This window comes from Odocoileus virginianus, chromosome 18, assembly GCF_023699985.2.
Source record: "Odocoileus virginianus isolate 20LAN1187 ecotype Illinois chromosome 18, Ovbor_1.2, whole genome shotgun sequence".
Lineage (NCBI taxonomy): Eukaryota > Metazoa > Chordata > Mammalia > Artiodactyla > Cervidae > Odocoileus > Odocoileus virginianus.
Window position 1 is genome coordinate 2,463,553 of NC_069691.1, and position 27,571 is coordinate 2,491,123.

The 27,571-nt window shown below is 38.4% G+C and overlaps 1 protein-coding gene across 5 annotated transcripts in view; it reads right to left on the reverse strand.

Annotated features, from left to right (window-relative positions):
- Window positions 1-10,066: 10,066 nt before the first annotated feature.
- MELK (maternal embryonic leucine zipper kinase) overlaps window positions 10,067-27,571 on the reverse strand; it is a 70,623-nt gene continuing 53,118 nt past the window's right edge. For all 5 annotated transcript variants that reach the window (XM_020878222.2, XM_020878220.2, XM_020878221.2 and 2 more), the window contains 6 exons: window positions 27,304-27,426; window positions 20,858-21,089; window positions 17,867-17,963; window positions 16,598-16,766; window positions 13,357-13,460; window positions 10,067-10,583 (listed from right to left, as the gene is read on the reverse strand). In XM_020878222.2, the coding sequence (XP_020733881.2) occupies window positions 10,406-10,583; window positions 13,357-13,460; window positions 16,598-16,766; window positions 17,867-17,963; window positions 20,858-21,089; window positions 27,304-27,426 (903 nt within the window). In that variant the 3' untranslated portion in view covers window positions 10,067-10,405. The remainder of the gene's footprint in view (window positions 10,584-13,356; window positions 13,461-16,597; window positions 16,767-17,866; window positions 17,964-20,857; window positions 21,090-27,303; window positions 27,427-27,571) is intronic.

Genomic DNA, 27,571 nt, shown 5'->3' on the forward strand with positions numbered 1-27,571 from the left:
AGGGAACAATTTCCGAGAGGCAGCATGACATATGATGACATAGGAACAAGGTTACCCAGAGCCCAGCACATCAGACAGTCTGGAAAACCCTTAAGTGAAGAACGCTTGTCTCCATGAAACCTTGATAATTTAAAAGGGACAATGACTATCTGAAGCAGTCAAGGTCTCCATTAAATTCTGCAAAGCTAGACGACTGGGAGGGGGGGCTTCTCACGCAAGGGGACCCTTTGGTCTTTAGCGACATCATTATCTGTGGGTTATTACCATTACTACAAATACTAATACACTTTTATTAAGCACTGGCAATGACCCAGGGCAAGTGAGTTTAAGTTCATATTATATCCATTTTCATTATCGAGAGAAAAGAGGAGAATGAACAAAGGACTGTAATGTGAAATTCTAAAGTAGGAAAAATGAAAAAAGGTTAATTAAAAAAAAAACCCACAGAGTAAAGAGAAAGGCTCCAACTGTTCGTGGTCAGGAGTCATGATGGATGGTGGATCTTGTCACCCTGGACTTGCCCCCTATGATTTCTTTCCATCTCTCTCTCTAAAAAGAGCCTCCTCTCAGCTAAGGACACGGCAGGGACAGGGCAAGGGTGGAGAGAAGGCAGTAGACTTACCTAAGGGCCCCGGAAACTCTAGAAATCAATGTTTCCTAATTCTAACGTCCAGCCCCAAACAGAATCAAATTTAACATTTAAAATACAGTAAAATATAAAAATAAAATGAAAAGACTAAATCCTGAGGGACACTCCCTTGCCTTTTCTTTGCACCCTTGACTCAAAGTATTCCACTCTCACCCTGGCCTTCTGGATGATTTACATGTCTTAGGAAACATATCAGAAATTTCCCACTGGACTTCCCTGTTGGTCCAGTGGTTAAGACTTCAGGCTTCCACTGCAGAGGGTTCCCTGGTCAGGGAACTAAGATCCCAAATGCTGTGTGACACAGCCAAAAAAAAAAAGGAAATTTCCCATTAACCACCAAACTTTTCTCAGTCTCCTATGCAATTACACCTTTCTGCTCTATAACTTTCTGTTTGGTAATTCAAAACACTTTTCTGTGGAAGATATTTCTCTCTATCAAGCAAATGCCTGAGGCTTTTTAGAGTGCATAAGCCAGAATGGGAATTCAGAAAAATAAGCAGATCAGCAGAATGGACATCTGAATACAGTCAGCTTGTTGCCCGAGTCAGAGTGTCCTTATGTTTATATCACCTGTTGAGGTGTTTGTAGCCACTCCATCAGAGCTACTTTTCTTGGCTAAATTTTAATCCATCATTCCAAATTACACATCAAACCTTGGCGTCAGCTAAGAGGGACCCTGAAAGAGGTGTGTACATCTCTGTGGTCTGTGTTTCCATGTACATGTCATGTTTACAGAATCAACAGAGTGACTTACCCACGGTCACACAGCCGTGCCAGGTCTGCGGAGCCCTCCCGGGGCCTGAGTCCTAGCATCCAGTGCTCTTCCTGCCAAAGTGCACAGTCTCATAGACAGTGGCACCAACTCCACAGCTGGGCGTAGAGAGGTCTTCGCAATGCCTCAAATTTCAAATAAGAGGTCATAGCCGGGCCCTTCTAATACGCCATGAGGAACAAGTGCCTTCTGTAACGCTGACTTAGATGAGGACTGGGCAGGAAGGAGACACCAAAAAGCCACTGTGAGCTTCTGTGCATCTGGGTGCTGCCCAGTGTATCTTTCATTGAGACCCATAGCACCTTGATGGCAAGATAATACATGTATTCTTTCCCACATTCCACCTAGTACCAAGTTCAAATTCAGTAAATGTTGCCTGAGTAGCTGAACCAAATGAAGTTAAAAGTGAGTCAATATAGGGGGACACATGTATACCTATGGCAGATTCATGCTGATGTATGACAAAAACCATCATAATATTGTAAAGCAATTATCCTCCAATTAAAATAAATTAATTCAGTTCAGTTGCTCAGTCATGTCCAACTCTTTGCGACCCAATGGACCGCAGCACACCAGGCCTGCCTGGCCATCACCAACTCATGGAGTTTAGCCAAACTCATGTCCATTGAGTCGGTGATGCCATCCAACCATCTCACCCTGTCGTCCCCTCCTCCTCCTGCCCTCAATCTTTCCCAGCATCAGGGTCTTTTCAAATGAGTCAGCTCTTCGCACCAGGTGGCCAAAGTTTTGGAGTTTCAGCTTCAACATCAGTCCTTCGGATGAACAGTCATCAGTTCGTCAGTGCTTCTGATCAAACAGTCATCATTCCTTCTGATCAAAAATTTCTTAAAGTGAGTCAATAACAAATATTCAACAAATGGCATGAGGTTAACTGGCTAATCATTTGGGGGTTTTAAATTTGGTAGAGGAAGGACTAGGGCTGGCCGTGTGTATCAGATCTGTTTTGGCAAGGCCACGCCACAGATTCCAGTGAGGAGGACATTGCGAAGCTTGTCTGTGGACCTTTTCGGGGGACCCTGTGCTGAGTTGTACTCATAGTCTAACAATTCTTGCAATCCCTCTTCATGGAGGGCATTATTTCTTCCATTTTACAATTGAGAACCAGAATCTCTCAGACGCCAAGCAATGGCTCAGTCTCCCAGCTAGGCCATAAACAGAGCTTTTATAGTAATGGCCATTTTAAGCATCTTAAATATTTTAAAATTGCCAACAACTCCAATGCTTCCACTTAATGACATACCCTTATCAATGTGGGTGTTACTGTTGTTGTTAGCACCTCCTCACTTTCTGGCACTAAGAGATGATCCAGACTCATCTTCCATATTTCCAGCCACAGTCCCAGAATCAGCCAGTTCTCCAAGGAGCCCTGGTTCCTTCTTTAGAGAATATTAGGAGCTGAGATCTGAGCCTTAAGTCTGCTTGCTGCTACCAAGTGTCTTTGAAACTTTCTCAGCCGACAGAAGAAATAAATACACACAGGAATATGAACTTGTGTGTTTATATATAGGTTTATGTATTTCTATATGTAACCATCTATATCTATATTAAGGTAAACACTGCATAGATCATTCTAGTTTCCTTCCCTTGTTTATCTGTAAATTCTTACTCCAATGGTGAGAAATCTGGCTTCCACCACCCAAAATCCATTTTTTCAGTTCCAATATCAGAAGTATCAGAATATCACAAGTATCACAAGTGTTAAACTGTGTTCCCATGAGAAACAACTTTATCACTGAGAGTAGAGTGCTTATGTGTGGTTCCTTTTGCACTGAGTCTTACACACTTCCCTCATTTCCGAAGTTACTTAGGTCAGTGCCTTTTCCTCCACTCCCTTTAAAGAGGTCGTTTCATAATCTGTAATACAGTTAGATCCTCTTGTCACAGTGTACATTTCTTCCTGGGTTATCCCACCTTCTAAACGATTTTTAAAAAATTCATATTACAGTCATGCTATAGAATAAAGACTTGTGCCTGTCCCTTACTCCCCAATTCATATGTTGAAACCTAATCCCCAATGTGATGCCATGTGGGGGTGGGACCTTTAGAAGCTGATGTCATGAGGATGAGGCCCTTATGAATGGAATTAGTGCATTTACAAAAGACCCCAGAGAACTCACTCACTCCTTCCTTCATGTGAGGTCACAACAAGTAGACATTTGTCTCTGAACCAGGAAGCAAGCATCTGCCAGTGCCTTGAGCTTGGACTTCCCAGCCTCCAGAACTGTGAGAAATAAATGTTTAAGCCAGCCAGTCTATGGTTCATGGCTATAGCAGCCTGAATAGATTACAACAAATATTTACTCACTGTGCTGAAAGTTTGGTAGATTTTGACAAATGCATATTATGGACCCACCACTAAAGTATCACACAGTAGATTTACCACCCTAAAAACTCCCTGCGCTTTGCCTATTCAACACTCCTTGCCATCACGTTGATCTTTTTAAGTCTCCAGTTTAGCCTTTTCCAGAACAACTGCAACCACACAGCAGATAGTCTCTTCAGATTGATTTCTTTCACATAGCAATCTGTTTAATGTTCTTCCATGTCTTTTCATGACTTGATAGCTCATTTCTTTTTATTGCTGAATAATTTTCCACTGTATGGGTGTACCACAGTTTGTTTATCGAGACAAATATTGAAGGACATTTTTGTGGCTTCCAATTTTGGGCAATTATAAATAAAGTTATTATAAACATTCACATGCAGATCTTTCTGTGAAACTGTCTTCAAATCAACTGGGTAAAGACTTAAGAGCACAATTACTGGGTTATATAATGAGATTATGTTTAGCTTTGTAAGAAACTATCAAAATGGACATGAATTGGAACAAACTCCGGGAGACGGTGGAAGACAGAGGAGCCTGGCACTCTATAGTCCATGGGGTCGCAAAGAGGCGGACATGACAGAATGAATGAACAGCAACAAAACAAGTCCAAGGTCGTATTTAATCTGTATTTTTAAAGCATTTTTATCATTTTACCTTTCACATTTAAGTCACTGATACACTTTATTTTTTATATGGTGTGAGGTAGGAGTCCGAAGAACTAAAGAGCCTCTTGATGAAAGTGAAAGAGGAGAGTGAAAAAGTTGGCTTAAAGCTCAACATTCAGAAAACTAAATCATGGCATCTGGTCCCATCATTTCATGGGAAATACATGGGGAAACAGTGGAAACAGTGTCAGACTATTTTTTTGGCTACAAAATCACTGCAGATGGTGATTGCAGCCATGAAATTAAAAGACACTTACTCCTTGAAAGGAAAGTTATGACCAACCTAGACAGCATATTAAAAAGGAGAGACATTACTTTGCCAACAAAGGTCCTTCTAGTCAAGGCTATGGTTTTTCCAGTGGTCATGTATGGATGTGAGAGTTGGACTATAAAGAAAGCTGAGTGCTGAAGAATTGATGCTTTTGAACTATGGTGCTGGAGAAGACTCTTTGAGAGTCCCTTGGGCTGCAAGGAGATCCAACCAGTCCATCCTCAAGGAGATCAGTCCTGGGTGTTCATTGGAAGGACTGATGCTGATGCTGAAACTCCAATACTTTGGCCACCTGATGCTAAGAGCTGACTCATTTGAAAAGACCCTGATGCTTGGAAAGATTGAGGGCAGGAGGAGAAGGGGACGACAGAGAATGAGATGGTTGGATGGCATCACCGACTCGATGGACATGAGTTTGGGTGGACTCCGTGAGTTGGTGATAGACAGGGAAGCCTGATGTGCTGGGGTTCATGGGGTCACAAAGAGTCAGACACGACTAAGCAACTAAACTGAAGTGAACTGAGGTAGGAGTCCAACTTCATCTTTACATGTGGATATCAAAGTATCTGAGCACCATTTGTTGAAAATGCTGTCCTTTCCTCATCAAATTGTCTTGACCTCTTTGTCAAAAATCAGTTGACCATTGTGATAGGCAAAAGAATGCCCTCCAATCAAAGACACTGCAATCTAATTTCTAGAATATATGAGAATAAAGCTTTCAGATAAAGTAGCCAAACAGTTGGTCCTATAACAGGAAAATAATCCTGCATTGTCTGGGTAGACCCAATATAATCATCTTTGTTTGAAGATGGAGGGCGATGGCCACGAGCTGAGAATTGCAAGCAGCCTCTAGAAACTGGAAAAGGAAAGGAAGTGGATCCTACTTTATAAGAAAGGCTTTAAAATATATAATTCTACAGGCCTGTATTACACAATAATCATAATTATAAAAATAAGCTCTTTAAAAAAACATGAAATGAAATCATTGTGGAATCCAGAAGCTGAAAGTCATTCAATTCTTACTCCCTTAATAGACTGTATTCTCCTTACTCAGGAAGACTGTGAACTCGTTACTTTTACTAAAGAGAATCACATAACACACTCAACTGTAATATACTTATTACACTGTAAAGTCTGAAATAGTGATGTTTTTCCTGTGTCTTAACCATTTTGTGTAAAATTGCTGCTATAAGAAAGCAATATTTTAATACATAGCCTATATAATAAATGCTTTATATTTATAATTATATATTATATTTATAATACAATCATGCTTTCCTACATGGCACAATTTCAGGAGAGAGGTATTACCTCCATACTTTGGAGCCCGTCATGCCTGGTTCAAATCCAATGTGCTTTTAAGCTTTATCCAACCTGAAGAGAGTTATTAATTTGCCTTTCTGAGCCTCATTGTTCCCTTCTGTGAAAAGGGATACCACCGGCCTTGAAGAGTTAGTGTAAAGCTAAAAGAGTTAATGTGTGTAATATGTAATACATGTTATGATGATTTGAAAACACTGATTTAAGTCAGGGGTCAGCAAACTTTTTCTGTAAATACTTTATGATAGTAAATACTTCTGTTTTCTTGGTCATACATTATAAAAACCAATCAACCCCGCCACCAAGAGACAAAAATAGACAATATGAGCTAATTTACATTGGCCATGCTCCCATAAAACTGTGCCAAAAAAGACTGCAGGGTGGCCCACAAGCCTGTTTGCTGACGCCTGATACAAATCCAGCACAGTATCCGGCACACAGTGGGCCCTCGGTAGCTGACAGCTCTGTAATCTCCTTTGTTTCTCCCTATCACAGTCAACAAACACAATCTTTTATGGCTCCTGAGATTCAGTCACCATTCTATCATTCCTAACTTCCAAAATATTCAAAACTACCTATAATGATGCCACGAAAGCTTCTGGGGCTCTCTCTCTGCTGCCAACATCCAAACAACTGATTATCTTCCATGATGTTACTGGACCACAGATGCTAAGGTAGACAGGAACTTCAGGACTGTTGGTTCAGCTCATACTTAAATCCCTTCTATGACCCATCTCACAAATAGCTGTCCAACATGTCTGAATACCTCCAATGAAAGGGCAGTAGTCTAAGTGTCTTTTCTCTTGTCTGGTAGCTTGGAGTTTTTCTGAAAGCTCTCTATTGTGAGTTTAAGTTCAATATGGCTCGGGGACTTCCCCGGTGGTCCAGCGGTGAAGACTCACGCTTCCGCTGCACAGGGAATGGGTTCAATCACTGGTCCAGGAACTAAGATCCCACATGCCACGCAGTGTGGCCAAAAGAGTTCAATGCGGTTAAACTTGATAAGCATGTACTGAGTCCCTACTGTATTCCAGAGACTACTACATGCTGCAGACACAAAGATGAATAAAATATGACCTCTACCTCCAACTCTTCACTGGACTTTCTTTGCCTGTTATTCTCACTAAAACAAGACACATACTCTCTCCCCTTCTGAGTCCTCCAGTTTTCAACTCCCAATTCCTTCAACAATCCTTTACAAATTCCCTCATCCTCCTTTACACTGCCTTCCTCTGGACATAAAATCACACAGGCCCTACAAAGAAGCCCAGCCATGGCTGGATGATGGAGAACAAAGCCAACTTACCACTATGTAGATTTAGTGTCAAAAATCTAAACCGTATTTGCCTCTTGAGAACTAACCCAGCCTCATTTACTTAACTACACCTATATCCCTTTAATTCTCCAAATTGTTCTACAGAATTAGAGCTAAGTGATAGATTTTTAGATGATACGGCAACTATTAATATTTTTTCTTAAAGAAAAGGAAGATTTTAGCCCAAATAACAATCAGGGAACCTATTTTAACTTGATCCAGTCTGATGGGCAGCAGAACTAATAACAGCATTTCTAGACTGAATTGATCCCCAAAAAAAGATTTTTAATTTTAAAAAAATTTTAAAGGTAAATATACTAAAAACTCCAATTTAAGGATTGCAATTGTTAGACCAGATGTTTAAAAAAGAAAATAAAATATAAAATAGTATTTCTTATATTAAGGTTAAGCAGTGTTTTTAAAATGTGTCTATGTGATGGATCCTAAAGCAAAATGTGCTTCTTACTATGGTTCATGGTCAAAAGTTATTGAGAATCACTGTTCTAGACCATGCCATCTGCTACAGAAACAGAAGAATGATCCTTCTCTTATGTCTTGTAAAAATAGATAAATTGGGCTTTAGAAAATTAAAACTTCTATTCTTCAAAAGACACCATCAAGAAGTACAAAGACAACCTACACAATAATTAAAAAATTACAAATCATGTATTTGAAAAGAGACTTCTATCTAGAACTATAGAATTCTTACAACTCAACAGTAAAAAAAAACAGCCCAAGTAAAAATGGGCAAAGGATGTAAACATATATTTCTCAAAAAAAAAAAAAAAAAATGTATAAATGGCCAACAGGCACATGAAAAAAATGTTCAATATCATTAGTCATTAGGGAAAAGCAAATGAAAACCATACTGAGATACCACTTTGTACCACTTTGCAGGGCTAAAATAAAAAAGACAATAAGAAATGCTAGAATATAAATGTAAAAAAATTAGAACCCTCATACATTTCTGGTGGAATCATAAAATGATAAGCAATTTGTCACTTTCTCAAAATGTTAGATGACTCAGCAATTCCAATCCTAGGTATACACACAAGAGAACTGAACACCTATGTACACACAAAAACTTGTACACAAATATCCAGAGCAGCATTATTTATAATAGCCAAAAAGCAGAAACAACTCAAACATCCATCAATTGATGGAAAGATAAATAAAAGGTGATATATCCACACAATGGAATATTTTTTTAGCAGTAAAACAGAAAGAAGTCCTAAAATATGCTACAACATTCTGAATCTTAAAAATACTATGCTAAGCTGAAGGAAGCTAGACCCCAAAGGCCACATATAAGATTTCATTTATATCAAATGTCCATAGTAGTCAAGTTCATAGAGGCAGAAAGTAGATTAGTGGTTGCCAGGGGCTGTGGGTGTTGCGGGGAGGTGGGGTCGGGAATTGGGAGTCAACACTAATGGGTACAAGGGTTCTCTTTCAGGTCGTGAAAACTAAAATTAGATTGTGGTGATGGTTGCACAAATGGGAATATACTAAGAACCACTGAACTGTATACTTTAAAGGGGTAATTTTACAGGATGTGAATTGTATTTCAGTAAAGCTGCTATAAAAATTTTTTAAACTCCTTTATCAAAACAGTTTAGTGGAGGCTTCAAGTTCCTTCAAGTTTTTATCACTTATTTCCAGCTAAATTTTTGAATCCTCATCTCCCGCTATCCTCCCTGTAGCACCTTCTACCTGTACCCTAAACACACAAGCCATTTTATCATCCCATGCCTTTGCACATTCATGCTGCCAAGAATGTCATACGGTTTTCTCTTTCTATTGAACTCATGTATCTTTCAAGACCAAATACAATTTCCTTCAAGAAGTCACCTCTTACTCCTCCAGACAAAGTTGATCATGCCCTCTATACTGTAAGTACTGGCTGATTTATGTGCATCTGCCCTTTTAATGGGCTTCCCAGGTGGCACTAGGATGCAGGGATGTAGGAGATGGGGGTTCAATCCTGGGTCAGGAAGATCCCCTGGAGAAGGGAAGGGCAACCCACTCTAGTGTTCTTGCCTAGAGAATTCCATGGACAGAGAAACCTGCCGAGTTACGGTCCACAGGGTCACAAAGAGATGAACATGACTGAAGTGACTCACACATACACAACCTGCTAACAGACTGAACTTGAATTTATTAGACAGTTTGATATTCAGAACTAGAACCTAATGCTTATAAATACTTAGTAAATGTTTACTGAACAAATGAATGATAAAACATTTCCTCACTACTGACGAGAAACACTCCTATTTTCTTCTCCAACTAGTTTAACTCGTAAAATCCATACAAATATAACTTTAGTGCTGACCTTTAGAGACCAGTAAAATGAAATAAAAAGACAAATTTGAGGCCAACCTTGAGACTTATGGAAAATTACTATAAAGTAACATTTCATGGGGGTTCATAGTTTAGATACTTATCATTGTTGACTGAACACACTTACTGAAGTCAACACTCTTTTATTCAACATATTAAATGTGTTGTTTAACTCTGGTAACCACAGCTGTGACTTAGTTAACGATCTCAATAAATCCTACTTAAATCAGAGACAGGAAAAAATTATGCAAATGAATTCTTATCTGTTTTTCTGCCCAAGGCATATTTGATAACAGATAAAACATACTCCAAATAGTCTCTACTTAATAGTCAAGAAGCCATTTGAGGTTTTATTTGGATCAAAATCAAAGAAGAAGAGAAGCCTGCTATGTTCACAAATGATTTTATTTCAGAAAGAAATTACACATTAAAAAGACATAGTTAAGAGCTTACATTCATGTATGAAAGTGACTCTAAGAAAGTAAACAGTTATTAATATATAAAGCGCATGATTTAAAAGACAGTAATAGATAATGACAGATGGCCTTGCCTTAGGTTCACCCACAAAATAGTATCTTTTGTCTAAAAACAAAGATATTGGTCTTTGAGACAGCTTTTTAGACATGAGTTTGTACTTCCAGTGGACTTGAAAAATCAAACCAATCACACCAGGCTCCACATAGGCTATCACACCCATACTCATCAAGCAAGGAGACCATCCATCAATTAAACCTTGCAGCTAGATAGGATGTCTTCCACTAATCTCTTGTAAACCCAGGCATCACCCTTAAGCCGCTGCCTCCTGATACCCACCACATCGGGTTTTTGAAGCTGGCACACTTCTAGTTCAAACTGCATTGTCACTTTGCCAAAATCTGACTGTGTTTGACACTTCAGTGTATAGCTGTGAAAAACAAGATAAGAAGCCAGTTAGCAGGAGAATCATGAATATTCTGTATAATACAAGAGACTTCTAAGCCTCTAGGAGGCCAGTGGGGAAAATGAACCATGATTTCATATTAAGCATTGTAGTACTGCTTACAGTTTCCAGATGACCTAGCTATGCATTAGTGATGGAGTATGACTAGTGTTTCCCCAAAAGCTGAACCAGAATCTTTAAAAAGAAAGAAAGAAAAGCTGAAAAGGCTTATGTCAGAATTCTCCCTTGCTCCAAAGAAAAGTGCTTTATTCAAAGCTATACAAGCCACTTATGCTTAAGAAATCTTCTGGCATCCTTTATGCAACCCTTTCAATGGTGTAACCTGTAAACATTAGGCCATTTCCACAATGCTGACAACAAAAGAAAGCAGAGGGAACATGAAGGATATTTTATTTTGTGCACTTCATCAGAAACTTCTGTCTTTCATACAAATTAAGCTGAAGCCACCAACTGGTTAGTAAGAAACACGTTTCTGAGGTTTTTCTAATAGTGAAGCGAAAGTCGCTCAGTCGTGTCCCACTCTTTGCAACCCCGCGGACTAGACAGTCCATGGAATTCTCCAGGCCAGAATACTGGAGTGCGTAGCCTTTCCGTTCTCCAGGGGACCTTCCCAACCCAGGGATCAAACCCAGGTCTCCCACTTTGCAGGCAGATTCTTTACCAGCTGAGCCACAAGGGAAGCCCTATTTTCTAACAGTAATAAGAGGTTATGATCATTACAACACTTTAGGGCAGAGTTATAAAATATATCGCTCTTTTTCTTACTTGCATCCTTTGGGGCTTGATCTATTAAAAATAAGCAGTCGATACCAGAAATGCCATAAGGTATACCCTGCAGTTAAGGTTTCTGATGGGAAGAGGAAGCACAGAGCGATGTAGTCACATCAAAGATAAAACGTGATTCTTCCTCATTGGAAAAAGACAGTAATGGAATATAACAGAGATTAGTGACACCATACCACTGAAAAGTTCGTTATTCTGTTTTGTCACAAAGAAAGTAAAAACAGGTATGATAAAAAGAAAAATAAGGGATCAAGGCAGACCTTTGGGTGGATCAGGAAGTTCAAGGAACAGATTATTGGTTAATAGCCAGTAAGTGATCTGACAGACTATATGCTAAAGGAAAAATAATTGAAAGCTTTCTCATATAGATGCGGTGAGAGGTTCTACAACTGTGAATAAACCCCAAGCATGAAGAGCAAGTCAGGGTTAGATGTGTTCTAATGACATCTGAAGAAGAAAGCCAGGGTTCACATAAGGAGTGCTTGCCAACACTTAGAGATAGTGAAAAGTAAAATTACTGTTGCAAAAGATTCTTTCTTAAAATCTTCTATTGACTGTTCCGTTTAAATATTTTTGTTAATTTATTAGTGGCTCTTCTTTGTCCTTGTTCAGTCACTAACTCAAGTCCAACTCTTTGCAACCTTGGACTACAGCACACCAGGCTTCCCTGTCCATCACTATCTCCCAGAGTTTGCTAAAATTCAAGTCCATCGAGTCAGTGATGCTATCCAACCATCTCATCCTCTATTGCCCCCTTTTCCTTTTGCCTTCAATCTTTCCCAGCATTGGCAACTTTTCCAATAGGTCAGTTCTTTGCATCAGGTAGCCGAAGTATTGGAGCTTCAGCATCAGTTCTTCCAATGAATATGCAGGGTTGATTTCCTTTTGGATGGACTCATTTGATCTCCTTGCAGCCCAAGGGACTCTCAAGAGTCTTCTCTAGCATCACAATTCGAATGCAGCAATTCTTTGGCACCCAGCCTTCTTTATGATCCAATTCTCACATCTGTACATGACTACTGGAAAAACCATAGCTCTGACTATACAGACCTCTGTTGGCAAAGTGATATCTCTGCTTTGTAATACACTGTCTAGGTTTATCATGGCTTTCCTTCCAAGGAGCAAGAGTCTTTTAATTTCATGGCTGCAATCATGTCCGCAGTGATTCTGGAGCTCAAAAATAAAATCTGTCACTGTTTCCATTTTTTCCCTCTTCTATTTGCCATGAAGTGATGGGACTAGATGCCATGATTTTAGTATTTTGAATGCTGAGTTTTAAGTCAGTTTTTTCATTCTTCTAGTTTAGTGCTTTCATTCTTCTATTAGTGCTTTAATAATGCAATTTTAGAGAGACATAACTAAGTGGAAATGCTTAGAAATATGAACATCTTCAGTAACCAGAAGAGTTCTGGCTGTCCAAACCAAGAGATCATGACCCAGGAGGTTCTGAGGGCAGTTCATTCAACAGTGGGAAAGAGATAAAGTGACATACTTTCTAAAGTACTGAAGACCAATCCTATCACACAGACATCATAAAGAGGAGTGCATGTGTGTGTGTGTGTGTGTGTGTGTATATATATCTCTCTCCTTGATTTGTTTGAGGTATCTCATAAATTTAGATTACAACTTAGAAATATTTTTTTTTTAGAAATATTATTGTTAAGCAGAACATTAAAGAAAAATAGAAGATGCAAAAGAAAACTGGAAGAAATTCAGATTTTTCTATTTTGAAAAGTCTAACTTTGAACGTGGTGACAATATGGTCACTTAAAAAACTTCTAAAGCCCATATAAAACAAAAGAGAATAAATTATTAACACAGACTATCAAAAAAGCTTTTTTGGAAAAAATGAGATGGAAGAAATACATACTTTTAATAAGGGGAAAGGGGACTCAAACTATATTTTCTCAGAGTTCAAAAAACATCAAGTAATAGATGCAGACATGCTTCTTACCCCTTCTGGACAAAGTCAACGTGCTTCTTTGGAAGAACAGACATTATTTCATTCAAGAGTTGATCTGGATTCACTAATCTGGTTGTAGTCACATTATAGTGAGGCTTAAAAAAGAAAAAGGAAGGGTGAGAAGTAAATCCTTACATCAACACAAAGACCATCCTATCTGATTTAGAGATCCCAAACTCCTCAGTATAGTACCATTTCAAGTGGAAGTATTTCAAGACAAACAGAATTTACAACCAACTCTTAGTAAGTTGGACTGAGATGGTACTGGGAGAGCCTAAAGAAATCATGTTTATTAGTAATAACCTCCATATCATCATTTTTATACTTGCATCTTCCTCTCCTACCAGCTTTTTAAATAAGTAAATAAATATTAAATAATGTCTATCTCTCTGAGCTCTATCTATTTCCCCCTTCCTACACTGTGATAAAGATTCCTGCAATATAAACTGTGAGAAAACAAATGCCCTGGAAAATTTCACTTGTATATAGTTGGATGCGTTTCCTTAATTCTTTCTTGATTACTTAAGGAATTTTATAGAATCCCAGGAGCTGAATGGGGTATGACAATTCTATGAAGGGATGAATGTAACAGGTTTTTCTCATTCACTCACAGCGTACTTCTCAGAAATAATTTCATTCCTAATTCCTAATTCCATCCATTCATTCAACAACTGTTTACTGAAGGCTTCCTAGGCGCCAGGCACTGTTTTAACAGGTCCCAGGACAAGAGTCCCTGCCTTCCTAGTGCCACCTTTATTGCCAAACAAAATTACGCCTTCTATGTGTTTAAGATTTAAGTTCTTTCCATAAATAACAAAATGCTGAGGTGGAAAAGACCCCACTACCTTACGTTTCAAATGAAGAACCTATGACCCAAAGAAGAAATACAAGTTTCTTAAGATGGCGTTTCCCAAAATGTGATAAAAAACCATAACTGGACTTGTATACCTTTATTTGGGTCACACTGCAGAGCACGCAGGATCTTAGTGCCCTGACGAGAGTTCAAGCCTGCACCCCGCACAGCAGGAGTATGGAGCCTGAACCACTAGACCACCAGGGAACTCCCCAGATAAATATTCTTATGTATTTGTTCCAATCTGATTTAGAAAAATATAATTAGCAAAACTAATAATATATGGTTTCCTTTTAAATAAATACAAGCTTTTAAAAAGTTAGTCATCTTGATTGTGGTGGTTTCACAAGTACATTGTGTATGCCAAAGTATATGAATTTTACATTTTTAATATATGCAGATTATTGTATGTCATTTATACCTCTAAATCTATTTTAATTCTGCATCACATAATGCTCACTTTGGCAGCACATATACTAAAATGCATCATATAAAGAAAGTATCAGAAAAATAACAGTGCAGATTATACACTGATATGCCGATATAAAGGTGACTATCAAATGACTGGCATTCAGGAACCTCAGTTTCAGGTTATAAAAGGAACAAGAGGCACAGCTGGGACAAGCTCCTCTGTCTCTTGGCTTCCAACTCAGGATTTTTTTCACCAAATTAACTTGGTCTTCTCAAGATAATAACAAACTACACACTTTCAAATCACAATTCAAGTGATTCCTTTTGTAAAATAAAGAAGTGATCTTATTTTATCTATTTAAAATTCAGATTTTTAAAGACTGCTTCCTAAAAGAGGGCTTAACCACATACAGTTTGCTATCTTAAAAAGCTAAGGTGTTCTTCGTACCATCTTTTACCTTTTTTTTTGCCCCATCTCACAGCTTGTGGGATCTTAGTTCCCCAAGGGAGCAAACCTATGTTCCCTGCAGTGGGAGCACTGGACCACCAGGAAAATCCCTTTGTACTATCCTTTTAATTTTCTGTAAGTTTATAATTTTTAACTTAACAACCAGGTGGAAAAATGAGGCTAATCTCCTAAAGCAAGTCCTTTAGTTCTGAAAAACTTTAAACATTAGAAAGGGTTAAAGATCCAAAGTTATATAAAGTTTTAGATGCTCGACATGTGCTAATTAGAACTGTGGTTCTGCTACACTGGGGTTAAAATGCTCAACACTGACAAAAATAATGATATTTGACACTGGAACACCTTATATCAATAAAGCATTTCATATGCAATGTAGCATTTCATACAGTCTTGTTTACATACCCCAACTCTGTGAAGCTTCCAGAGTAGACATTCTCTCCAGTTTTTACAAATAAAGACATTGAGAAAGTCAGAGATCAAATGACTTAGCCAAGCTACACTGTATGAAGCTGAGGCTGCAACCCAGGCTTCTCATTCCTATCTTGTCATTTTTCTCCCACATCTGGAAGCACTGGGAAATGCCTCGAAAGCCAACTAATATCACAGCAGTTCCTACCGAAAAATGCATTCAAGTTCCTAACAGTTTACATAGGTGAACATTTCAAGGATGCTATCCATTAGTATTTGATAACTGCTTAACATCTCAATAATTATATAATTGGACAAGTTTCCTTAATCTTCTTCATTTACTATTCTCATAGAAATGACATATGATCTTCATAATCCCACTGTCAGGGTTTGAAATACCTCACAACTGTCTCCAACTAAAGAAATCTCAGAATAAAAGGATAAAATATGCCTAATAAACAGTCATATGAAACATAAAACTCCAGTGAATTATGTAAGTTCTACAAGGCAACAGACACTAATGGAGAAGTCCTATCTTCTCTCACTTTAAGACAGAACATAAATGGGATCTCAGAACATTCTCCCCTGAGGCACCCAGCCTCCCTTCTGGGCCTGTTGCTATTCTCCTCACACACACCACACTCAGAGTTCAAATTAACTTCCCCTGCATTCAAATATTTTGTGAGGGCCTACAAACACACCCATGTGTCAGGGACTCTTCTGTGTACCAGAAACAGGACAACTCAGCACAAGCTCCCACCCTTAAGACAACTCCTCACATACGCCCCGTGCTTCCTCATCTCCACGTTGCCTCTGAGATTAGTCCCCCTACCTGAACCCGAGTATTTCAATTTCAGTTATCTGTCCCCCCAAAAGACCAACTGTATGTAATTTACCTCTGCATTAAGCCCACTGCATAGCAACATGTATACTTTAGGTGCTCAAAAAATATGTACATATTAGCTAAACAGATGAATAAGTACATTAAAAATACTAATCAATGCACGCATTCAGTTTTTCTTTGGGGGAAAAAAAAATAGTACAATTAGCAGTCAGCTTCTAAAATCCATACTAAAGAATTTCGCCCCACCTACCTTTAGCCTTCTTGGCCCATCTCTGACAGAGCCTTTCCTTTTGCTCCTGGTAAGCACTGTGATGACCTTATCCAACCCCTTCTCGAGGCTGCCAAACACTTTGGTTCCTTTTCTTTTTGGAGTTTCCTCCACATGTACTTGGTTGAGATTGAGTTCTACTGAGCGACACCTGAGGGGAAAAAAAAAAACAAAAACCTCATGAGTAGGAGCTGGACTTCCACCTGTTGGCCCCTCACAGAGGTGATTTTGTCCTGCCTGACAGGTGCCAGGTATGCCCAGGCCAGGACATCTTATTCTGCAGGCAGCAAGAAAGCCATCTCCCACCCGAATGCAGTCATCACCTGTCCCCCGAGCCAAATGCCAAAATTATTTTTCCCCTACCTTTTTTATTTTTAATGTCAAATCTGTAGAAGAGTTGAGCAAAATACATAACAACCATTCACAATCCTTCTAGATTAATATTATATTAATATTTTGTCACATTTGCTTTATGTATATATAATAAATATATTAAAAATAAGCCATCAAAGTAACCCATCTGAGGCTATCACAACCCTTTATTCTAAAACACTTCAGTACACATCATCAATGTATCAATATTTTCCTACAGAACCACAATCTCATTATGATACCAAGAAAATGAGTAACAATGCCATGCGTGCCTGCTCCATCGTGTCTGACTCTGCTTCTGTTAGTAGACATCCACACTCCACTGGCAGGAGTGTAGGGAAAGACAGGCCTCAGCACAGGAAGCCTGGCCCCAGCCTCCCAGCCGGCTGTGTTTTTTATTTTATTTACTTATTGTTGGCTGTGCTGGGTCCGCACTGCGACGCGGGCCTTCCTCTCGTTGTGGCAAGCAGGGCCTACTAGTCTCCAGTGGCAGCGCACGGCCTTCTCACTGAGCGCGGCTTCTGTCGGGGAGCACAGCTCTCGGGCACACAGGCTTCCGCAGCTGCAGATCATCCCAGATCGGGGGTCAAACCCGTGTCTCCTGCACTGGCGGCGGGATGCTTCCCACTGAGTCACCAAAGAAGGCCCTGCTGCATTTTAAGTCAAGGCGTCAGTCCTGCTGCCGCGGAGTCTCAGCACCGCCCCTGAGGAAGGCGTTGTCGACAGACTCAGCATGAGCACAGACGATGTTCATGCAGACGTTCCTGCAGTCCTCGCCAGAATTCCAAGCTGGCTTACCTCAACTGGATTTATCATGTATGAAAAAAGGAAATCTGGTTAGAGACTACAGAGCAAGAGTCTCAAAAACTGAACACTTACCGCCTCTCAGGGCTAATGACTCCTGTTATTAACTTCTCTATTCCTGTTGAATTTACCGGCGTTTTAATTGGGGTTTCTTTCAGGAACTGGTTTCCAGCTATTAGAAAAACAACAAATACAAACCATATGTAGCTTACATGCTATGGTTTCAAAATTTTTATCAATAATGCATGTATCACCTCATTCACTGGCTCAGAAATATTGTAATCACTTGCCCAGTGATGTTAACACTCTAATTCTTTAAAGAAATGTTTCCATGTGATTTATAATAAAAATAAAATCATCTTGCTTTACAAGTGTGACTCTGCTTTTTCTTCACTGTAAAACCATGCTTATGATTTTGTTATAAATATCACATAACAAATCTAAATGGAACATATAAATAATACTTCATGATTACTGATTCTCCTTTCTATAAACAAAAGTCAATCTGTATTTATACCTTTAATTGATATATTACTGAGAGGTGTTAACTCAATTCATAGCCCTTGCAACTCCTGTCAGGCAAAGAGAACAGTCCCCTGTGAAAGCTGACACAAATTATCACAGAGGCTGTGAGCTTTAGTTATTTTTATACTCCACATTCCAGAATTTGGGGTTTTATTCTAGCAGTGTATTTCCAACTGATATAGTTTGTGACAAATCTGCATTAACAATCTGGTTACTGCTAATTAGCTAACTTTTTGTTCGTGATCTAAAAGTTATATACTGCTTAGAAATATAAGATACCACAGTTTTAAACAGAGATTAGGGGTTTTGTTTTATTTATGACTATATAGCATTACTCTCACTGGTTCCCCAAAAACAAGAAAATAAGATTAATCAGCAATACCTATGAAAAGAGTTTTCATCTTTGTGTACTGAGGGTATCTACTACCATACCCTTCAACAAACTCTCATTAAATGGATTAGACAGGATTCAGAAAAATAAAACTAATTCTTAGGTCACAAAATGACTCAGAGGGGCTGCCCTGGCGATCCAGTGGCTGAGACGCCATGCATCCAGTGTAGGTGGCTCAGGTTCGAGCCCTGGTCAGGGAGTTAGATCCCACATGCTGCAATGAAGACCCAGAGCAGCAAAATGATAATAAAAAATAAATATTAAGACTCAGAGCAAAAGTAAAATGCAAAGTGCTAATGGAGGCTATCAACTGGGGCTTCAGCCACTGCTTTTCTTGGCAGCCCTTATGTTTAAAGAAAAATGGCCAAAACCAGCTTCTGACCAATGTAATCTCTCACAGGGACAAGATATATAAATTAATGACACTTTAAGATTATAAATTCCAACTACCTGTATTTTCAAAACTTTCAGAATTATATAAATTTTTTATTTAAAGTCACTAATAGAAGGGACTATTTTTTTTAAATAATTAAAAAAAAAAAAGCCCTGAATGGGTTAAGATGAGTTAAAAGTCCATTCTAGTTCCCTGCCCAACCTCATGACTCACAGAGGACCTTATAGGTATGTTAAGAGAAATAAGAGAAAGAGATGCAATGCAACAGCAGCAATTACTGAGGTCCTACTATGTGCAAATATTATCTGCTTGACACTCATAAATAACCACAGGCTTCCACACATCACACCAAACCAGTCTCATGATTTTAGGGAAAGTGTTGCTTCAACTGGATAATGCTATCAACAGAACTTCCAGCAAATATTCTCACCAAGTGTTTCATAATATCTTTATGTATAAGAAGCAGACTCTAGAACTGGCTATCAGTCAGTTAGCAAACTGGGACCACAATGGCAGGATGTGGGCAGCCATTCACAAGGCAATGTTTCACAGTGTGGATTTATTAAGGTTTTAACTTAACACACAAGTAGGTCACAACTGCTGGAAAGAAAACTAGTAACGTTTAGGTGTCATTTCTTTAAAGTAACAAAGGCTAGATCACAGTAAATAAAATCCCTTCAGGCTCTCTCTAATTTATTCATTTCTTCATTCGACAGAAATGGCCCCCATTATATACCAGGCAGTAGGTTTCCAGCTGGCACTAATGGAAAGGAACCCGCCTGCCAATGAGGAGACATGAAAGACGCAGGTTTGATCCCTGGGTCGTGAAGATCCCCTGGAGGAGGGCATGGCAACCCACTCCAGTGTTCTTGCCTGGAGCATCCCACGGACAGAGGAGCCTGGTGGGCTGCAGACCATGGGGTCGCAGAGAGGAGACAGACTGAAGCAACTTGGCATGCACGCAGGCACCGAGTGGGTACAGATACCAAGCGCGGCTCCAGCTATGTGCCACGCCACGCCACAGGGAGGCAGAGCGCTGTCTCATCCTGGTGAGACCGCGTACTAGACGCTGGACTCAGTTCTAGGCACTATGTTTTAAACAGAGCGACAAAACAGAATGTGCCCAGAGAAGACCAGCAATCAAAACACGGAGGTGTCACCAAGGAGACAGCTTGAATAACTGGTGATGATTAAAATGAAGAGGAAATCAGGGTGAATGAGAGGTCTGTAATATGGACGCGGCTCTAGGTATCCGGAAGGGCATCAGTGACAGAACAGGCAGAACAGGATCAGACACCAGAACTGGAGCTCCAGACGAGTAAGAAGGGCTCAGCAAAGACTTGAACGGAGTCACTCTACGCGGGGGCAGAGGGGCACACAAGGTCTCAGCCTGCATGTACGACCTTGGGCAGGCCCCTTACTCATCCCAGCCTCAGGTTCCTCGGCTGTGAAAAGGGCAAGGGGATTAAATCAGCAATAACTTGCCTTCCACCTTGGATATTCTGTGATGCTGTGATTCAACTCTATAAATGTGGGAAAGAGAAAAACTTAATAACATTTGAGAAAAATCTGAAGTTGATTAATATGCTTTCATTCCAACTAATGCAAATAACATACGCTTAAAAAACAGCCTGGCTTCTCCTATAATTCCTGAGGGCAATGCTAGCCATTTCTGATCTGCTATATGTTTATTTAGCAAGGTAAGAAGAAGGAATTTCGAGATATTTTGCTACTGTTTAATCTAAACAGCAAATACCTTTTGAGGGTGTACTGTAATGATTGGGTGTAGTGAGTATTTCTCTTTTATACTGGTTCTTATTAACTGGAGTCTTTGGCTCAGGAAATACAAAGCACTCTTCATTCTTTACAGTGGACTTAGGAGTATATACATTTTCTTTGTTCTTTAATTTATTGGCAGATGCCCTGCATAGTACTGGAGTTAATGATGTAGATTCCAGGCCATTTGATTCTGTCCAATGCTTGGCAAACTGGAAAAAAAAAGTTACTGGATAAAGCACATTGAAGAAGAAAAGTCAATTTCTTTACAACATGCCTTAATCATTTGCAAATTACCTTGCACCATCTTTATTAAAATGAAACACTATCAAAAGGATATTATTGGTGATACCAGGAAATTTGAAAATGTATATTCAGTTCCCTTTAGTTAGTACATGTATATCACTTTAGGCTGGTCTATTGACAGGTAATTTTCAACATGTTTCAAGATGTATTTAATCAAACACACCCAGATTCTAGGCAATTGAGGACGGCCACAAATAAATCCCTAAGAATTGCTTCCCATATCTAGACTGCCAGTTTGTTTTTAATTTGTACCAAGAAATAAAAGTTTAGTCAATGACCAGCACAGAAAAACTATGTTAAAATGCTCTAACAGAAATGTTGCATAGAAAATACATCTTAATCCTTTCAAATTTATGGTTGAGCTTGCAAAAAAGATAGGAAAATCCTCAGAGGTCAAATGAAAACCAGGAGCATGAATGCAGAAATGTAATCAAGGCTGAAACTGTCTGCTGCCCTACGGGCACCTACCCACTCTCCCACATAATCTACAGCAGGAGATGAGACCTATGCAGGCGCGGAGTTACAGCCAAGCTTCCAGGTAAGCCAGGAGGGGCCAGAACGAAAATGAAAGGGTGGGTAAACTCAGACCTGCCCTGTAAAGGAGTTGGCAAAAAAACCTGTCTGTCCTGGTTATGGCTCTGAACAAGAAAAGAGAGTTTCCTTTAACAATTGCTAAGTAACCACAGGACAGTCTTCACACAGGTTTGGAGCTCAAATTCATATCCCAGAAATTTCAGCCTTAGAATTTAATTTAAAATAGTTCTAGTCCTAAATGGCTGTATTCCAGGAACATGACAAAAGGAAACACAATTCCTATCTGAAAGACAAGCTTCAATCCAGCACAACCTAAGACCTCAACCCTTAATCCAAGTCTCAAAGCATTCCCAGAGTTCCAGAAAAATGAGCCTATTAAAAAAAAACCACAAATGATACAAACACCATGAGCAAAAGTCAGGAGAAAAAAGAAACAAAAGAAACAGACCCAAAAAGATGTAAGGTATTAAAATTATCAAGTACAGAACATAAATATGTTCATATGTTCAAAGTAATAAAAAATTAAAAACATGAAAAGAGAAATGTTAAAGCAATTTTGAAAAAAGAATAAAAATCTCTAGAAATAATGCAATGATAAAAATGAAAAATTCAATGGACATGTCAAATAGCAGATAGATAGAAATGAAAAAAGAAAGTGAATGTGAAATAAATCTGAAGCAATCTAGAATACAGCCTAGAGAGAAAGATACGGGATATATGAAAGAGAATTTAAAATAAACGGAAGACGAAGCTCTATGGTCTAACATGTATCTATTATACATTCCAGGGATAGGTAAAAGAGACAATGAAAAAGCAGTAATTACTCAAGGTATATTATAAAATTAATTAAAAATACAAATCCTCAAATACAAGAAACACAATGAATCGCAAACAAAAAGAAGTCCATATCTATATTTACCAGGTTGTACAACTCTAGAAGACACTACTCACCCAGACAGTACACCTAACAATGAGACTGCAGAACACCAAAAGCAAAGAGAAAATCCTAAAAAGAGCCAGGGAGAAAAGACTAACTAGAAAGCAACCTGACTGACACTGATTCAGTTCACTCGCTCAGTCGTGTCCGACTCTTTGTGACCCCATGGACTGCAGCACGCCAGGTTTCCCTGCCCATCAGCAACTCCCAGAGTCCACCCAAACTCATGAATGCCATGCGATGGCATGCCAGTCGGTGATGCCATCCAACCACCCCATCCTCTGTCGTCCCCTTCTCCTCCCACCCTCAATCTTTCCCAGCATCAGGGTCTTTTCAACTGAGTCAGTTCTTCGCATCAGGTGGCCAAAGTTTTGGAGTTTCAGCCTCAACATCAGTCCTTCTGATGAACACTCAGGACTGATTTCCTTTAGGAAGGACTGGTTGGATCTCCTTGCAGTCCAAGGGACTCTCAAGAGTCTTCTCCAACACCACAGTTTAAAAGCATCAATTCTTCAGCACTCAGCTTTCTTTATAGTCCAACTCTCACATCCATCCATGACTACTGGAAAAACCATAGCCTTGACTAGACAGACCTTTGTTGGCAAAGTAATGTCTCTGCTTTTTAATATGCTGTCTAGGTTGCTCATAGCTTTTCTTCCAAGGAGCGTCTTTTAATTTCATGGCTGCAGTCACATATCTGCAGTGATTTTGGAGTCCCCAAAAATAAAGTCTGTCACTGTTTCCATTGTTTCCCCATCTATTTGCCATGAAGTGTTGGGACCGGATGCCATGATCTCAGTTTTCTGAATGTTGAGTTGTAAGCCAACTTTTTCACTCTCCTCTTTTACTTTCATCAAGAGGCTCTTTAGTTCTTCACTTTCTGCCATAAGGGTGGTGTCTGCATATCTGAGGTTACTGATATTTCTCCCAGCAATCTTGATTCTAGCTTGTGCTTCATCCAGTCCAGCATTTCTCATGATGCACTCTGCATATAACTTAAATAAGCAGGGTGACAATATACAGCCTTGACGTACTCCTTTCCCTATTTGGAACCAGTCTGTTGTTCCAGGTCCAGTTCTAATAGTTGCTTCTTGACCTGCATACAGATTTCTCAGGAGGCAGGTAAGGTGGTCTGGTATTCCCATCTCTTGAAGAATTTTCCAGTTTGTTGTGATCTACATAGTCAAAGGCTTTGGCATTGTCAATAACAGAGAAGTAGATGTTTTTCTGGAACTCTCTTGCTTTTTTTGATGATCCAGCGGATATTGGCAATTTGATCTCTGGTTCCTCTGCCTTTTCTGAATCCAGCTTGAACATCTGGAAGTTTATGGTTCTCCAAGCCTGGCTTGGAGAATTTTGAGCATTATTTTGCTAGCGTGTGAGATGAGTGCAATTGTGCAGTAGTTTTGAGTGTTCTTTGGCATTGCTCTTCTTTGGGATTGGAATGAAAACTGACCTTTTCCAGTTCTGTGGCCACTGCTGAGTTTTCCAAATTTGCTGACACTGAATACTCAACGGTAACTGCAGAAGCAAGAAGACAGTGGAGGAGGAGGAAATAGCAACCCACTCCAATGTTCTTGCCTGGGAAATCCCAGGGACAGAGGAGCCTGGTGGGCTACAGTTCATGTGGTTGGACATGACTTAGCAATTAAACAATTCTTGATTAATTAAAAAATAAACAGATCTCTAGGAGAACAGAGGGGGGGGAAAGAGAGTAGAATAATAAGTTCAAAATGAAGAGTGTAAAATAACTGATAAACTAGAAATCAATATACAGAAAAACTATATTCCAAAAGTGAAAGTGAAAAAAAGACAATTTAGAAAGAGTGTTTGCCATCAATTGTGACTTCCACTAAAGGAAATTTTAAAGGATACACTTCAGGAAGAAAAAAAATAATTCTAGAATGAGGATTTGAGAGATAAGAAGGGTAAGTAAATGAAGGAAAATGTGAGTCAATCAAAACAAATATCAATAGCATTACATTCTAAAAATGTAATTTATGAAATTAAAAATGTATAGGGCCAAAAAAAATTGGACCACAATTACGCAAAATTAACTACTGTAGGAGAATGAGTGAAAGGTTCATGGGACCATAGTATCCAGTGATTTTATGACAAAACTTTTTAAAACTTAAATGAAGCAGACACTAGAAAAAAAAATTCACCAAACTGACAGGAAGAAATTGAAATACTGTGTAGTCCTATAAATACAAAAGAAACTGAATCAGTAGTTGACTAGCTTCTCACAGAAAAATTCCAGGCCCAGATAGTTACATAAGCTCCATCATACATTCAAGGAAAATATAATTAATAGCTCTTAAATACCATTTCAGGGAATAAAAAAGAGAGACTATGTTCCAAATCATTTTAAAAGACAAATTAAAAATAAAATAAAATAAATTATAATCTTAATATCAATCAGATACAATTAATATAAGATGGGATGGGATGCAAGAACAGGGGAAGAAAGCTTTTCATTCTTTATTCAACATAGTTCTGTAATGTTTGAATTTTTTTACAAGATGAATATACCTATGTATTACTTATGCATAACAAAACTAAAATTTTCAAAAGAAAAAAAAGTCATTTAAGAACGAATTGGCCAATCTCACTTAAGAACATAGAAGCAAAAATTCTAAATGAAAATTATTAGTAAACTAAACCCAGCAACGTGTAAAAAAGATAGCAATGCATCATGACAAACTGGGCTTATGTAAAGAATGCAAAATTGTTTTAAAATAAAATCTATTAATATAACATAGACTACATTAACAAATGGAAAGAACAAAGCCAGATGATTATCTCAACAGATGAATTCTATCTAATCTTTTTTCCTGCAACAGAGATCCATAATTTTTAAGCAAACCAGGATAGATGAGAAAATTTTCTTAGTCTGAAAAACATGGGGTGGGAGGCACAGAGGAGAGAGAGAGAAAAGGAGGGTAACAGGAAAAGGGAAAGGAGGACAGAGAACGGGAGGGGAAGGGAGTGGAAAAGAAAAACCAAGCAGCGTATTTAACGATAAAATATTAGCAGCATCATTCCACAGTCGGGAAGAACACAAGATTGTCTGCTATGTTGTTAGGACTACTAAGTACAGTAATAAAATGACACCAAAGGCATGAGAATTGGAAAGGAAGTAACAAAACTATCATTCACAGCTAATTTTTCATAATATGTGAAAGAACATATAAAGTATAAGAATTTAAGAGTTCATGAAAGCTGTTGAATATAAGATCAATACACAAAAATCAATTTCATATCTATACACCAGTATTAGACAGTTAGAAAATGTGACTTTAAAAAGCCTACTATTCCAATAGCAACAAAAAATAAAAGTACTCAGGAATAAATCTAGTAAAAGATATATAAGATCTTTTGGGAGAAATTTATAAAATTTTATTGAAAGCAATTAACTAAAACCTAATAAATAGCAAGGTACACTATGTCTACAGATGAGGGGGTTTGAGAGTACAGACCTCAATTTTTTCCCAAATTGAACATTAGAACCAATGTAATTTCAATTTTTAAGTGTATGTAAATTTGTCAATTTATCAAAAATTTATCAAAATGACTCTAAAATGTACAAGGAAATGTAAAGGAACAAGAAATAGCCAAGATATCCCTACAGAAGCCTAAGATGGGAGGAAACTGGCCATCCAGATAAAAGAAATACTATAAACTGAAGAGGTAAGACAGATGGTAATGGTGCAAATAAACCAATGAAACAAAATATTTCTCAGAAGCAGACATACATAGAACAACTTGATATCTGACAAAAGTGCCACTGTAGATCAATACAGAAAGACTGGACTTTGTAATGGTGCTGGCATAACTGGTTATAAGAGGAAGAACTGATTCCCTACCTCACACCATACAAGAGAATTAATTCTCCATAGAGGAAAGACGTAAATGCGAAAGAAAAAACTTTAAAACTCGAGAAGCAATATGTGTGAATGCATTTATAACTTTTGGAGAATGATTTCTTTTAAAAGATACAAAAGCTACAAACCATAAAGAAAAATACTGACAACTCATTAAAATTAATGACTCCTGCCATCAAAGTATAAAGACAAGTGACAAACTCAGATGAGATACTTGTTCACCAGCAACACACAACCAACGAAGGGCGAGAATTAAACCTAGAATTCCCTCAATACCACCAGAGAAAAGAAACAATCCAATAGGAAAACAGGCAAAAGACACAAAAAGACATTTCATAAAACAGAAAAAAAGACTGGCTGAAAACATATGAAAAGATACAAATGTAATCAAAAAAGTACAAATTAAAACCACACTGAGATATCACTTCTTATTCATCAGATTAGAAAATATTAAATACAAAAAATATCAAGTATTGATAAGTTTGTGGAACAGGGACGTTTAAATTATACCTCATTTTGTAAACAGGAGGGGAGGGGAGGAAAGGAAATTAAAAAAGAGCTGTAAAGTGCTCCAAAATGAAAAGAATTCAACTTGGAAATAATTGGTTTCCTTTCATTTATATCCCAACAATCTCCTGTTAATATTTTCAGTGGTTTAGGAATTCATGAAATTTGCAAGCACAAATTAGATCTCATGTTATATAGCCTAGATATTTTTTATAATTGAGACAACATATTCTACTTTAAATAATAGAAATAACCAACCTGTGGTGTTTGTGGAGTAGCCACACCTCTTGATGAAATGTCTTCACACCATTCATAGTTTATTAATCCAGCCACATAATTTTCGTCACTGGTGATCATATCTTCTAGACTCAAATTCTTTGACTATTCAAAAACAGAAGAACTCAGAAAACAATGCCACCATGATTCAGTTTTAAAAGGTTACGTTACAGGCACAGGGCAAGGCCCTGGAAGCAGAAACAAATGAGAGACAGTATATAGAAGGAGCTCACATCCAAAACTGAAAACA